This window comes from Microtus ochrogaster, chromosome 2 (assembly GCF_000317375.1).
Source record: "Microtus ochrogaster isolate Prairie Vole_2 chromosome 2, MicOch1.0, whole genome shotgun sequence".
NCBI classification, from domain to species: Eukaryota; Metazoa; Chordata; class Mammalia; order Rodentia; family Cricetidae; genus Microtus; species Microtus ochrogaster.
Window position 1 is genome coordinate 13,826,897 of NC_022010.1, and position 13,635 is coordinate 13,840,531.

Consider the following 13,635-nt stretch of genomic DNA (forward strand, 5'->3'; position numbering starts at 1 on the left):
TACATACAGATAGACTATTGTATACATAATAAATAAATAAATATTAAAAAATATATATAAATACTATACACATTGCATGATTGTTACATATTCATAATTTTTAAGGTAAAAGGAAATCATAAGTTCACTATCCTGATTTGATTTTTTTTTTAAATTCAAGACAGGGTTTCTCCAGCACTCGGGAGGCAGAGGCAGGCGGATCTCTGTGAGTTCGAGACCAGCCTGGTCTACAAAGGGAGTTCCAGGACGGGCTCCAAAGCTACAGAGAAACCCTGTCTCGAAAAACCAAAAAAAAAAAAAAAAAAGAAAAAGAAAAAGAAAAGACAGGGTTTCTCTGTATAGCTTTGGTGCCTGACCTGTAACTAACTCTTATAGACCAGGTTGGACTCGAACTCACAGAGAACCACCTGCCTCTGCCTCCCAAGCGCTGGAATTAAAGGCGTGTGCCACCATCACCCAGCCCTGATTTCATCTTTATAGACTTTGTAAGTGTACTGACTTGGCACACTCCACTCCACAAACTTTCAGAATTAAAATAACAAGTAAACTCACTACTGCTGTGAAAACTCATCAATGGTTCTGGCAAGATAAGAAGAACATGAAAAGTTGAAGAAGGAGTAGAGACAGCTCAGAGATGGAGAGTGTACTGCTCTTGCTGAGGACTCACACCCAGGGCTCACAACTGCCTGTAACTCTGCCTGGTGATCTGACACTGCTCATGCACATACTCACACACACACACACACACACACACAATTAAAAAGAGTACAAATACTTTTTTGTTGTTGTTGTTTGTTTTGTTTTTCAAGACAGGGTTTCTCTGTAGTTTTGGAGCCTGTCCTGGAATTAGCTCACATAGACCAGGCTGGTTTCGAACTCACAGAGATCCGCCTGTCTCTGCCTCCCGAGTGCTGGGAAAGCAGAATAGCAGGTGAATGGGAGTTTGATCTTAATTTTTGTGAAGACTGAGTTGGGACTCGGAGTAGCTGTCATTATGAACGGAAGTAAAAACTAGAGATCAGACCAGGTATTGAACTCAGTTCCACTCATGCTTTTTTCTTTTTTTTTTAATATTTATTTATTTATTATGTATACAATATTCTGTCTGTGTATATATCTGCAGGCCAGAAGAGGGCACCAGACATCATTACAGATGGTTGTGAGCCACCATGTGGTTGCTGGGAATTGAACTCAGGACCTTCGGAAGAGCAGGCAATGCTCTTAACCACTGAGCCATCTCTCCAGCCCCCACTCATGCTTTTCTTTTTTTTTAATAATTTATTTATTTTTATTTTATTTGCATTGGTGTTTTGCCTGCATGTATGTCTATCTGAGGGTGTCAGATCTTGGAGTTACCGACAGCTGTTGACTGCCATGTGGGTGGTAGGAATTGAACCTGGGTCCTCTGGAAGAGCAGTCAGAACTCTTAACCACAGAGCAATCTCTCCAGCCCCCCACTCATGCTTTTCTTACTCATAAAAATTAATAACGAAAATTATAGTAAAGCAATTTAAAATGTGCGTAGACATACCGTGCTAATTCCTGTTTGAACTAAAGAAGAAACACTAGATACTTCCAAAGAGTACAGTATTTCCATCGTAGGCAAAGAATAAATTATGAGGTTTCTCATCTACGAGAAATGCAGACAGTTCAGGGAGTTAATGCAAACCTATCAGCACAAGTCAGCCCACCCCTGTCAGGAGAGCTACTAAAGCATCCTGTACAGAGCTAAACACAAACCACAACCCTCTCTTACTACTTAAGTAGATCTGCCATTGTTATAATTTAAATGCTACACACAAACTGTGTTCTTTAAGAAACGGAAAGAAAACAATGTTCTAGCCCATCTCCCCATCTGCTGAACGGAATCAGGCACATAAAGCCCTTGAGTTAATTCTGCAGTGCTACACTGTCTCAACAGCCATCTCACCAAATGCGTTCTCTTCTGTCCCCTTTTCTCTTCCCGCCTCTGCCATCCCATTTGTTCTCTTTCAGGTTTAGAGACTAAACTCAGTGCCTTACCTACACCAGGCAGCTACTCTTTCATTTACAGCCCTTGACTTTTGACATAGGGACTTGCTTGGGTTATCCCAGGCTAGCCTTGAACAAATGATCTTGCTGTCTCAGCCTCCAGAATCCTACAGCTACTGGTGGGAGGTAACACACTGAGCTCAAGTAAGTTCAATATTTTTGATTCCTAAAATATTGTTTGAAATTAAGAGCCAAGATTTTCATACACTCTTTGAAAAATAGAACTCTGTTCTGCAGGTTTATTTCTAGTCTGACAAAGTCTATGTGCATGCTAATTTAGTACGCTGTGGGCATTGCTTGACATTTTCTCTCTACAATGCAGGTAGACCTGCAGTTGTGACCATGCCACCTCAGTCTGCAGAGCAGTTGGGAATATAAGTCTGAGCCACCAAAACTGGCTAGTAATTGTGATTTCCAACTCATAAACTAGACAGGTATGAAGTAGAGTCTCCCAGTACCTTCTCCTTAGTTGTAGTCGTCAGAGTGACTAATTTGAGGTTTGCAATCCCTTGCCTAAAAGAGAAGAAAAATCAAAGTTATGCAAGCTTGGCAGGTTGCTAAGCATAAGCTAAGGTAAAGTGATAATCTCACAGAAAGGTTAATCAGAGACTGTGGATTCTGTTTTGACAGATCCTGTTCTGCCATAATTATGTAGACACATATATCTATCTGTGCCAAATAGGAACCGACAGATAATGAATTGGTCCTTCCTCTCCCAGACTATTTCAGATGTGGTTGCAAACACAAATCCTAATAAATGATCTGAATAAAGCTGGACAGGAAACCTGGTGCTACGAAAACCACTACTAGCCAGTCCCAACATACCAGGTGACTGACGAGGGAGAATCCGCTTCTGTGGTGAGAAGAAACTGCTCTATGGGAAGAGAGGGCCAGTTCCATACAGGAGTGAGAGTGTAAGCATCCCATAAGCTTAGCACGTTCTAGAGAAGTAGAACTCGGTTAGACATCTTTACATCTCAAACTGTAGGCTATAGCTCTTGAAGCACTGCATACACACAGGAATCCACCCCAACTAACATCCTTGTCGAACATTTTTATTAAGAGACATATTATCAGGGTGCAAGATGGAGCTCAGGGGTGAACACTTGCGTGGCATCACATCAATGAGGCTGTGAGCTGACTCCCTAGTGTAAAGACGCTGATAACAAAAAGTGGTCATAGTAAATGAAAACACTGAATAAGTATCAGAAACATACAGCAGTATCGAGCACAAAAAGCAGGTTGTCGATCAGCTGAAAGGACTTTACACCTGAAAGAGAAAGGGACATGTCTAAGGATTTTATTTCACTAGGACCGTGTTTGAGCTGTAAGCTAACTACTGTCTTCACAAATAGACAGAACTACATTTAAATGAAGTTCCCATTTTCATCTATTGCTGCCTCAGTTTTGGCTTTTGTTTCAAGGCGACTGATAAAACACGAAGTCTCTTCAAAGGTAACAATTGGAATTCTTCAGGAATGCACGGAGAACCACCAAGCTAATCAGGCTCGGTTCACTGTGACAATAACAAAATGGTGGGAAAGATGGCTCAGTGCATAAAAGCACTTGCCAAGCCTGCAAACCTGAGCTCAATCCCAAGGACCCAGAAGGTGAAAGGGGAGAACTGACACCCAGTTTTTCTCTGATCTCCACACATACATTAAAGTAATCAATTTGTACACATAATGTACAAACTAAACACATGTAATGAAGAAAAACAAAGTAAAAATGGGCCAGAGGAGCTGCAGAATGGTCAGCAGGAAAAGGCTACGGCACCAAGTCTGATGACTGCAATCCAGCCCTAGAACACACACACACACACACACACACACACCATTCAAACTCCAGCAGCACATACATTATGTATGGCAGTGCAGGCATATACTCCTAGTACTCTAGGAGTGAAGGATGGAGGATCAGAAGTTTAAGGTCAGCCTCAGCTACAAAGCAAATATGAGTCCAGCCTAAACACATCTAAGTGTGGCAACAGAAAGTAGTGTCAGTGGCTTATCTTTACCTTTAATAATCTCTGTGTCCACAAAGTTCTTAAGGGACATTTCTTTCTTGGTAGAATCTGGTTCCCATTTTGAGAATGCACAGCTACCAGTTCCCTGGAAAAGAGAAAACAGTACATCAGCTGGAAATCCTAACCCCGAAGCTCCAAGAATTGCAAAGCAGATGCACATGAGCTGCACACATTCTGAGTTCAAGTACATGTGTGTATGTGGCTGCGGGGGTGGGAGGTGGGGAATACTAGAGCGTGAGCCTCCAGGGGTTTAATCAAAGCTAAGCAAGCCTCTCCTACTATGCTATATCCCCAGCCATTTTTATTTCAGGCAGTGTCTTGCTAAGTTGCCCAGGCTGGCCTCAAACTCAAGATTCTCCTGTCTAAACCTCCTAAGCAGACAGGTCTGTAGGATAGGTTTGCAGGCACAGGCTAACACCCAGCTCCAAGGAGCTTTTATCTGGATTTCTCTCTTAGCTCAAGAACAGACTGAAGAGATGCTCAGTGGTTAAGAGAGCTTGCTGTTCTTCCAGAGGACCCGAGTTCATTTGCCAGCATCCACTAACAATGGTCCACAATTGCCTGTACCTCAACTCCAAGGGATCTGACACCCTCAATTTGGCCGGCACCCAAACTCACATGACATACACATATAAAAAAATAAAATTAGAACAGACTGAGAAGAACAGTGAGATGTTCATATTTATTGTTATCACTTGAATATTTGAGTATACATATTCAAACATTTCACCCCAAAGGAAAAAAACCTATTCCGACATTATAAGTATAGACTTTGTCTAGAAAGGAAAGAAGAAAGGAAGGAGAAAGGAAGGAAGGAAGGAAGGAAGAAAGGAAGGAAGGAAGAAAGGAAGGAAGGAAAATGGAAAGTTAGGCAGCAGTGGCACACACTTTTAATCCCAGCACTCAGGAGGCAGAGGCAGGCAAATCTCTGAGTTCAAAACCAGCCTGGTCTACAGAACATGCTCCAGGATAGTCAGGGCTACACAGAGAAACCCTGCCTTGGAAAAAAAAAGTTGGTCCTAGTTGTGCATGCCTTCAATCCCAGTGCTGGAAGGCGGAGTCAGGAGAATTTCCTGACAGATCTTTCGTGGTCATCCAATTTTAAAACAACAATGTGCCAGGCATGGTGGCACAAGCCTTTAATCCCAGGACAGGCACCAAAGCTACACAGAGAAACCTTGTCTCAAAAAAACAAAACAAAACAACAAAAATAAAACAGCAATCCTTGAATAGTATTTTAAGAGTATTATAGGAGCACATCTAGTGTATGTGCTTGCTTTGGCAACACATTTACACAGGTTAGCATGGCTCCTGTCCAAGGATGGCAAGCAAATTTATGAAGCGGCCCAATACAAAGAGAGAAGGGGGCTAAAACGTCAGATTTGAATATGAGATTAACAGTCAGTGACACAGTCATGGGTGCTGCTCTCCCTGTAGAGCCTTTTGACTCTGTTCATATGCTGAAAGAAATGTTGACACATGCTGGGGGACAAGACCTTGCCTGATCAAAACAAAACTGCTGGCAAAGTGGTGCTCACCTTAGACCCAGCACCAGAGAGGCAAAGGGTTGGTGGATCTCTAAGTTCAAGGCCAGCCTAGTCTTTTTAGTGAGTTCTAAGCCAGCCAGGGCTGCAAGAGTGAGACCTTGACCCCAAAAAAGGAAAGAAAATCTCAGGGAGAGACTAGGGAAAAATCAATACCCGATGATCTAATATAGGAATTTTATATAGCTAATTTTACAACCATAACCACCCTCCTCCCATTTTGTGGAGAAAGGGTGATGGGATTAAAGTTGTGTTCCACTATGCCTGGCTTATTTCTTTTGATAAAGATTTATTTACTTATTTTTACTTAGGATTTCTGTGTGTATGCACAGGTACCCAAGGTCATAAGAGGGTGAGAACTCTTGGAACTGAGTAACAGGCATTTGTGAGCCTTACAATGTAGGAGCTAGGAATCAATCTCCGGTCTTCCTCAACAGCCTCTAGCCCTGATTTCTCTGTTCTTGTCACATTGCAAATTACTTTGTACTTTACTACAAAGAGCATTTTATGCAAAAGCAAAGTTCATAAAGAGAATTACCCCAATTATCACAGCAGTCTCATTTGCAAACTCTCCAGCCACAAGATTAAGACAACCAAGACTGTGGTAATTTTCAGTAGAAATAAAACTACACTTGAATTGTCCTTGCAACTGCAAAATTAAAAAAAAATTAGAATACATGTACATTTGTATGTCAAATAAAAATCATAGACATTTGCTCAAATCAATCATCTGTTTTTCAACAGAAACATTACATCTCCTAAAGTAGCATCCAGTACAACAACTAATCACAGAAATAGCCTCTACTTTCACAGTGAATAAAAGCTTTAAAAAACAATTATAATTTTCTGTTCTTACCTTCTTGGCCAAATCCAAGTCAGTGTTTTCAATTGCTTCATTTGTTAAAAAAAAAAAAAAAAAAGCCATCTAAGCATAGTATTAATACACAGGTTCACATATACTAAAAACAAGACGACTCCTTTTGTCTTTAAGTGAAACTAATGCATGCTAAGCCAAAGGACATAGGTCAGGATCAGTAAATTAAAGTCTTTGACCAAGGAAATTCTCTGAAAGCGCATATTATACTCAAGGGATCTGCCAAGCTAACTGCACAGAGCCTTCTCAAGTGATCCTATACCAACCCCACTTCTACTCAAGCCCGAGTCTCATGGGAAAGTATTCACCATTTCCCACTCTGACCCAGAGCATCTCTTTTACCTGTCTTGATCTTGAATTAACTATAAAAAATGATGTATCTTGAATGTTTTTCTGATTGAGACAAGATCTCTGTGTGGTTCAGGTTGTCCTGGAACTATGTAGACTAGCCTGGCTTAGAACTCAGAGATCCTCCTGCCTCTCAGGACTGGGAATAAAGATGGGAGCCACCACCCCCATCGAAAATGATGCATTTTATAACCTAATTGTATACACAGAACCTACCATGCCATTTAGTCTGCAGTAGATGTTAATAAAGTTTATCAAAATAAATTCCTCAGTTTTACCTGGCTCAGCGAGACTTACAGCCCATCCCATGGGATTACTACTGATTATTACTGTCAGTTATTTTGTGTGCTTGTTGTGTGCGGCATATGTATAACAGTGTAGGGGCACATGCACTCCTGCGTGCACATGGGCAGGGCAGAACACTACTTTGGGTGTCTACCTCTATGGTTTAGCTCTCCGTCAGGGATACAAAGAACATATCTAAATATAATGTTGCATACAAATAACACATGGGGAAATAAACAAGACACAGATCATAATTCTTGGGTGTAAGTTATGTTGAATAGATAATCCATTTGGAAATCTATGCAGTAAATTCTAGTTCTCTCTCACATTTTCTGATCAGTTTTTGCTGCGTTTCCTTTGGTGTGTGGCTCTTTACTTCATTCCTGATGATATTCATTTAAATGCCCAGCTGTCCTTCTGCCTCTGCCAAGTATTAGATTACAGCATGAGACATTCTTCCTGGCTCCTGACCACACACACTCTGTCTGTCTGTCTGTCTGTCTGTCTGTCTGTCTGTCTGTCTGTCTAGCTACCATCTCTATTTATTCTTCTCTTGTATCCTGATCACAGTTTCCCCTCCCTCTTTCCCAGTTCTTCCCCCACACCTCCCTTTCTCCCAGATCTACTCTTCCTCTCTTTCCCTTCAGAAAAGATCAGGATTGATTACCAGGGGGTATCAACCAAACACAACACAACAAATTACAATAAGACTAGGCACATACCCTCATCAAAGCTGGACAAGGCAAACCAATAGGAAAAACTCTGATCATATTCTTTTTTTTCCCCCTATTTAAAGTTTATTTTTATTTTATATGCATTGGTGTTTTTCCCTTCGTATATATCTGTGTGAGAGTGTTGGATCCTCTGGAACTGGAGTCACAGACAGTTGTGAGCTGCCATGTAGGTGCTGGGAATTGAATCCAGGTTCTCTGGAAGATCAGACAATGTTCTTAACCACTGGGCCATCTCTCCAGCACCTGACCGTATTATTTTTTGGTTTTGGTTTTTTGAGACAGGGTTTCTCTGTAGCCTTGGAGCCTATGCTGGAACTAGCTCTGTAGATCAGGCTGGCCCCGAACTCACAGAGATCTGCCTGCCTCTGCCTCCTGAGTGCTGGGATTAAAGATGTATGTCACCACTGTCTGGCCTTGCTCTCTGTCTTATTACCGTGATACAGAGTCTCTCTCTGTTTCAGCTGTGCTGGCTGGCTTGCACAGACTGAGGATCCACCTACATCCACGTCCCACTCCAGTGCGGAGTTAGAGGCAGAGGCGTAGCTGTGCCAGCTTTTCACAGGGGATGGAATTTGCATCCAGCTCTTCATGCTTACAAAACAGTGCTCTTACCTACTGAGCCTTCTCACCAGCTCACTTTGCAATTTTAAGTCAGTCATTTCCATCACTTCGTTCATTCACTCCTTCAAGAAGGCACGTAGCAGCTGAGATATAACAGTTCAGAGGTAGAGCACTTGTCTAGTATACACAAAACCCTGGGTCCGATCTTCAGTATTACAAAAAGCCACTTATTTCTGTGTATGTCTTTTCTTCCCAATTAAGTTAACTGCTAGAAGGCTGTAATCAAAAACAGTTCTTCACATTCCACCACAGCTTTAGCAGACGAGTTATATGTACTCTGAATACTCAAAGTATACCCAGTATCACAGGATGCAACTCAATTTAAACATTATTCAAGAAAGTATTTGAAGAATTACTTAAAAACTAATCAAAAATCAATAAGAAAATACATTACCCTGTTCAATTTCTGAAAGCTGGAGGTTTGTAATATAAAAAAGTCCATTGTTCGTTAGAAGCAACATGTAATAGGTACCTGGCAAAATAAAATCAAATTAGTTTCTCTAAAAGGCATGATTCAAAGCAATACTGGGAGCTAGCTCTAAAAATCTGTCACCTAGGGCTGGTGAGATAACTCAACAGGTAAAGATACTTAGTGCAAGGTTAATAACCTGAGTTCACTCCTCAGACCCACATGGTAAAAAGAGAGCCAATTTCCACATGTTATCCTCTGGCCTCCAAGAGTGAGCAGGAATTTGGCCCTGGGCGCGTGCGTGTGTGTGTGTGTGTGCGCGCGCGCGCGCGCGCACACACACACACAAATTTGCAGTTAAAAAAAAATGATTAGGGTGGTGGCACACACCTTTAATCCCAGCCTTTGAGAGGTAGAGGCAGGGGAATCTCTGTGATTGATTCCTCAAGGCCAGCTTGTTTGCCAGGACTACAGAGAAACTGCCTCAAAAAAACAAATAAACAAACAAGCAAACAAACAAAAAATTTTTACAGGAGCCGGGCGATGGTGGCGCACGCCTTTAATCCCAGCACTCGGGAGGCAGAGGCAGGCAGATCCCTGTGAGTTCGAGACCAGCCTGGTCTACAGAGCTAGTTCCAGGACAGGCTCCAAAGCCACAGAGAAACCCTGTCTCGAAAAACCAAAAAAAAAAAAAAAAAAAGTTTTTACATGCACACCCACACAGATATTTTAAAGGAATGTAAAACTTTGTACTTGCACGAAAAATGTTAAGAACATTTTTCTGAGAGTGTTCCCACCTAGAAAAAAAGCCTCCTAGTCTCAGAAGTTCTCTCTTACTTTTCCTTAATAAATCTACATTCACTCTGCTCAAAAAAGAAAAAACTCTGCTGGGTATGATATCACAAATCTTTAATCCCCACAGAAGGCAGAAACAAGTGGATCGCTATGAGTCTGCAGGCAGCCTGGTCTACAAAGCGAGTTCCAGGCCAGCCAGGACTACATAGGAAGACCCTGTTTCAAAAACAAAACAAAAATTCTTTCTTATATTAATTGTATTGACAGAAAATGTACCGAGATTTAGGTAGCGCAGCAATGAACTTACAATGTTTATTTAACATAAAGGTAAATACTTGATGGGGTATCCACCAAAAAACATGCAAAAAAAATTCAAAGAAACTTACCTTCACTTGAACCATCTTTCTCAATAATAAGATTCTGGTAAGTATGCTGATATTCATCATTGGCTTTCTCGACAAAAGCCTAATTGCAAACGAATTTCAAATAGCAAGAGTTGAGTGAGATAAATAAGCAATGAAGGGTACACTGTTTAAACCCTATTCATCAACCTAATGCTTGAAATTACACTCTAATGCTTCAGCTTGAAAAGGGAGACTGGACGAGCATGCTCCAGGTCTGCAGAGCTTCGTTTTTTACTTTTGTGTTTCCTTTGTATGCTTCTGCAGTCTGATTCTTTTTTTTTTTTTAAGACTTATTTATTAATTATGTATACAGGGTTCTCCTTGCATGTATGCCTTTAGGCCAGAAGAGGGCACCAGATCTCATTACTGATGGTTGTGAGCCACCATGTGGTTGCTGGGAATTGAACTCTGGACCTCTGGAAGAGCAGTCAGGGCTCTTAATCTCTGAGCCATCTGTGCAGCCCTGCAGTCTGGTTCTTAAGAATCAGAATTTAAATTTAAATTTAAAAATTAGAATTTTTTTTTACTTTAAAATGTAGTTAAGTAACAGCTCGCTAGAGTTTATTATGTAAGACAGTGTTGGGGTGAAAATAGAAAACACAGCTCTTACTTTGGTGAATAATGTTTGTTTTGATGTTACATAAATAAGATGTAAAAGACCACTTCTCTCCCCGACCAAAAGAAACTTTCCTTCTTGACACAGGCCAACCACATCCACGTCAGTATCTGAAAATTTCAAATCAGTGTTACAAGCAACTTTCAATAATCCTTAATTTCAGTTTAGAAAACACCAATTTTACATCAAAAGATCAATGATTTATACCAATCTATGCCAAACATGGTGATGCATGCTATAATCCCAACATATGAGAGGCCAAGAAAGGAAGATTGGCAGGGTTTCTCTATATAACTCTGGCAGTCCTGGAACTTAGTTGCCCTGTAAACCAGGCTGCCCTTGACTCAGACTGACCTGCCTCTGCCTCCTCAGTGCGGGATTAAAGGTGTGAGGAGGATCACAAGTTTAAAGACAGGGTTAAAAAACAAACTGAATGAGTAAAAAACAAAAATAAAAACGAAAGCACAAGCCGGGCGGTGGTGGCGCACGCCTTTAATCCCAGCACTCGGGAGGCAGAGGCAGGCGGATCTCTGTGAGTTCGAGGCCAGCCTGATCTATAAGAGCTAGTTCCAGGACAGGCTCCAAAACCACAGAGAAACCCTGTCTTGAAAAACCAAAAGAAAAAAAAAAAAACCAAAAGCACAACAACAACAAAAAAAGTAAGATAGAAAAAATATTTCAAAATAATTGTACCATAATCACATAAGTCATTTTTAAGTCTTTAAAATTATTAAATACTTCATGTTTAAATTGTTACCCTTGATTCCCAGCATGTTGGTGCATGCCTTTAATCCCAGGAGGCAGAGACAGGTGAGTTCAAGGTAAACCTGGTTTATAGAGCAATTTCCAGAACAGCCAGGGCTACACAGTGAAACCCTGACTCAACAACAACAACAAGAAAAAACTCTATTTTAAAAGCTGTATTTATTTTTATTTTATGTGTGTTTCACCTGAATGTTATGTCTGGGACTGTGGGGGCCAGAAGAGGAAGGGCATCAGATCACTGTAACTGAGATTATGAGCCCCCATATAGATAACGGGAATCAAACCGAGGTCCTCTCCAAGAGCAGCCAGTGTGCTTAAAGCTGAAAAGAGTTGGGGAGTTCTTTTAAGCTTTTTTGAAAGATAGGACATTAGGGCACAGCCTAGGCTGAGGTTGGAACTTGGAATGTAGTATAGGTTGGCTTCTAACTCCCATTTCTCAAGGCTCAGCCTCCAAAGTGCTGGGATTACAAATTCACACCTCAACTTAATTTATTATTAAATCCATGTTCACCGGTACTTTAACTTAAGAAATTATTTCACACATGTATTCTAAAAGATTATTATTTATTATTATTTTGACTTATAGACAGGGTTTCTCTGCGTATCTCTAGCTGTTCTGAAACTAGCTCTTGTAGACCAGGCTGACCTAGAACTCAGAGATCTGTTTACTTCTGTCTCTCTGAGTGCTAGGATATGTGCCACGACCTCCAGGTTTCGAAAAGATTATTATAGTGTGATATATCCTAGAAGTAATGAACATGGCAACCCACCTCCTTCACCTGCACAAACCTAAAACATACAGGATTAAGAATTTGAACACAAATGGCTCAAACATTAGGATTCAAATATAAAACCAAGAGGAACAACCGGGCAGCGGTGGCACACTCCTTTAATCCCAGAGAAAGGCGGATCTCTGTGAGATGGAGGGCAGCCTGGTCTACAGGAGCTAGTTCCAGGACAGGCTCCAAAGCTACAGAGAAACCCTGTCTCAAAAGACCAAAACAAACAAAAACAAGAGGAATAAATACCATAAAAATAAACAAGAAATGAAATACTTGCTCACATTTCTGATCCCCTTAGACACTCTGAAGCAAAGCATGATGTCAGCTCCCTTTGAAACTAAGGCCCCACAGGTACTGATTTTCTTGAAAGTCCTCTAATTTTATTTGTTTATTTATTTTGTTTTTTTTTTTTTGGGTTTTCGAGTCAGGGATTCTCTGTGGCTTTGGAGCCTGTTCTGGAACTAGCTCTGTAGACCAGGCTGGCCTCGAACTCAGAGATCCGCCCGCCTCTGACTCCTGAGTGCTGGGATTATAGGTGTGTGCCACCATGCCTCAGCTAAGCATTTTCAAAGTTATAAGCATTTTGCTTTATTTTGTTTTCTAATTTTAATTCTTGTAACAGAGGATTAAAGGATCATTAGAAATGAGCGCAATACACGCTGACTTACCAAAAATAAGATGCAACTGAACTGATCTGCATATGTTGTCAAGCAATATCACTGTCTGGTCTGCCACAATTATAAATCCATCACTTAAGCTGCATGCTTGTATTTTTGGACTAGGTGAGGCCTGTAGGAGGAGAAAATATAATATATAATCAAAAATAAAATAATTTCATATAAGGTTTTGTTTGTTTGTTTTGGTGTTTTTGAGACAGGGTTTCTCTATAGCTTTGGAGCCTGTCCTAGAACTTGTTCTGTAGGACAGGCTGGCCTTGAACTAACAGAGACCTAAAGGTCTCTCCCAGTGCTGGGATTAAAGGCATGCACCACTAACTGCCTGGCTCGTCTGCCACCACCACCCAGCAACTTCATACTACTTAATAATACTGTCATAGGGCCAGGTGTGGTGGCACACACTTTTTTTATTTTTTAGATTTCACCTAGCCCATTATGTGCCATGAGGATGGAAAGAGACAACACTTACAGGTTCCAAAGTCTTCATAAATATCATTATTTTGAGAGAGGTAACCCAGACAGAAAAAGACAATTATCACATGTATTCACTCATAAGTGGTTTCTAAACATAAAGCAAAGAAAACCAGCTTATAAACCACAATCCCAGAGAATTTAGACAACAATGAGGACACATAAACTTACATAGATCTAATTTACATGGGAAGTAAAAATAGAAAAAGACAAGATCTCCTGAATAAATTGGGAGCATGGGGACCTTGGGGGA

At 40.9% G+C, this 13,635-nt stretch overlaps 1 protein-coding gene across 1 annotated transcript in view; it reads right to left on the minus strand.

Annotated features, from left to right (window-relative positions):
* Nucleotides 1-13,635, minus strand: part of Kntc1 (kinetochore associated 1) — a 79,188-nt gene that overhangs the window by 60,412 nt on the left and 5,141 nt on the right. The window contains exons 3-13 of the mRNA XM_013349629.2: nucleotides 12,903-13,023; nucleotides 10,682-10,797; nucleotides 10,054-10,132; nucleotides 8,858-8,935; nucleotides 6,458-6,492; nucleotides 6,140-6,250; nucleotides 4,049-4,142; nucleotides 3,249-3,301; nucleotides 2,857-2,972; nucleotides 2,490-2,544; nucleotides 1,532-1,630 (exon numbers count right to left, since the gene is read on the minus strand). Of these exons, the coding sequence (XP_013205083.1) occupies nucleotides 1,532-1,630; nucleotides 2,490-2,544; nucleotides 2,857-2,972; nucleotides 3,249-3,301; nucleotides 4,049-4,142; nucleotides 6,140-6,250; nucleotides 6,458-6,492; nucleotides 8,858-8,935; nucleotides 10,054-10,132; nucleotides 10,682-10,797; nucleotides 12,903-13,023 (957 nt within the window). The remainder of the gene's footprint in view (nucleotides 1-1,531; nucleotides 1,631-2,489; nucleotides 2,545-2,856; nucleotides 2,973-3,248; nucleotides 3,302-4,048; nucleotides 4,143-6,139; nucleotides 6,251-6,457; nucleotides 6,493-8,857; nucleotides 8,936-10,053; nucleotides 10,133-10,681; nucleotides 10,798-12,902; nucleotides 13,024-13,635) is intronic.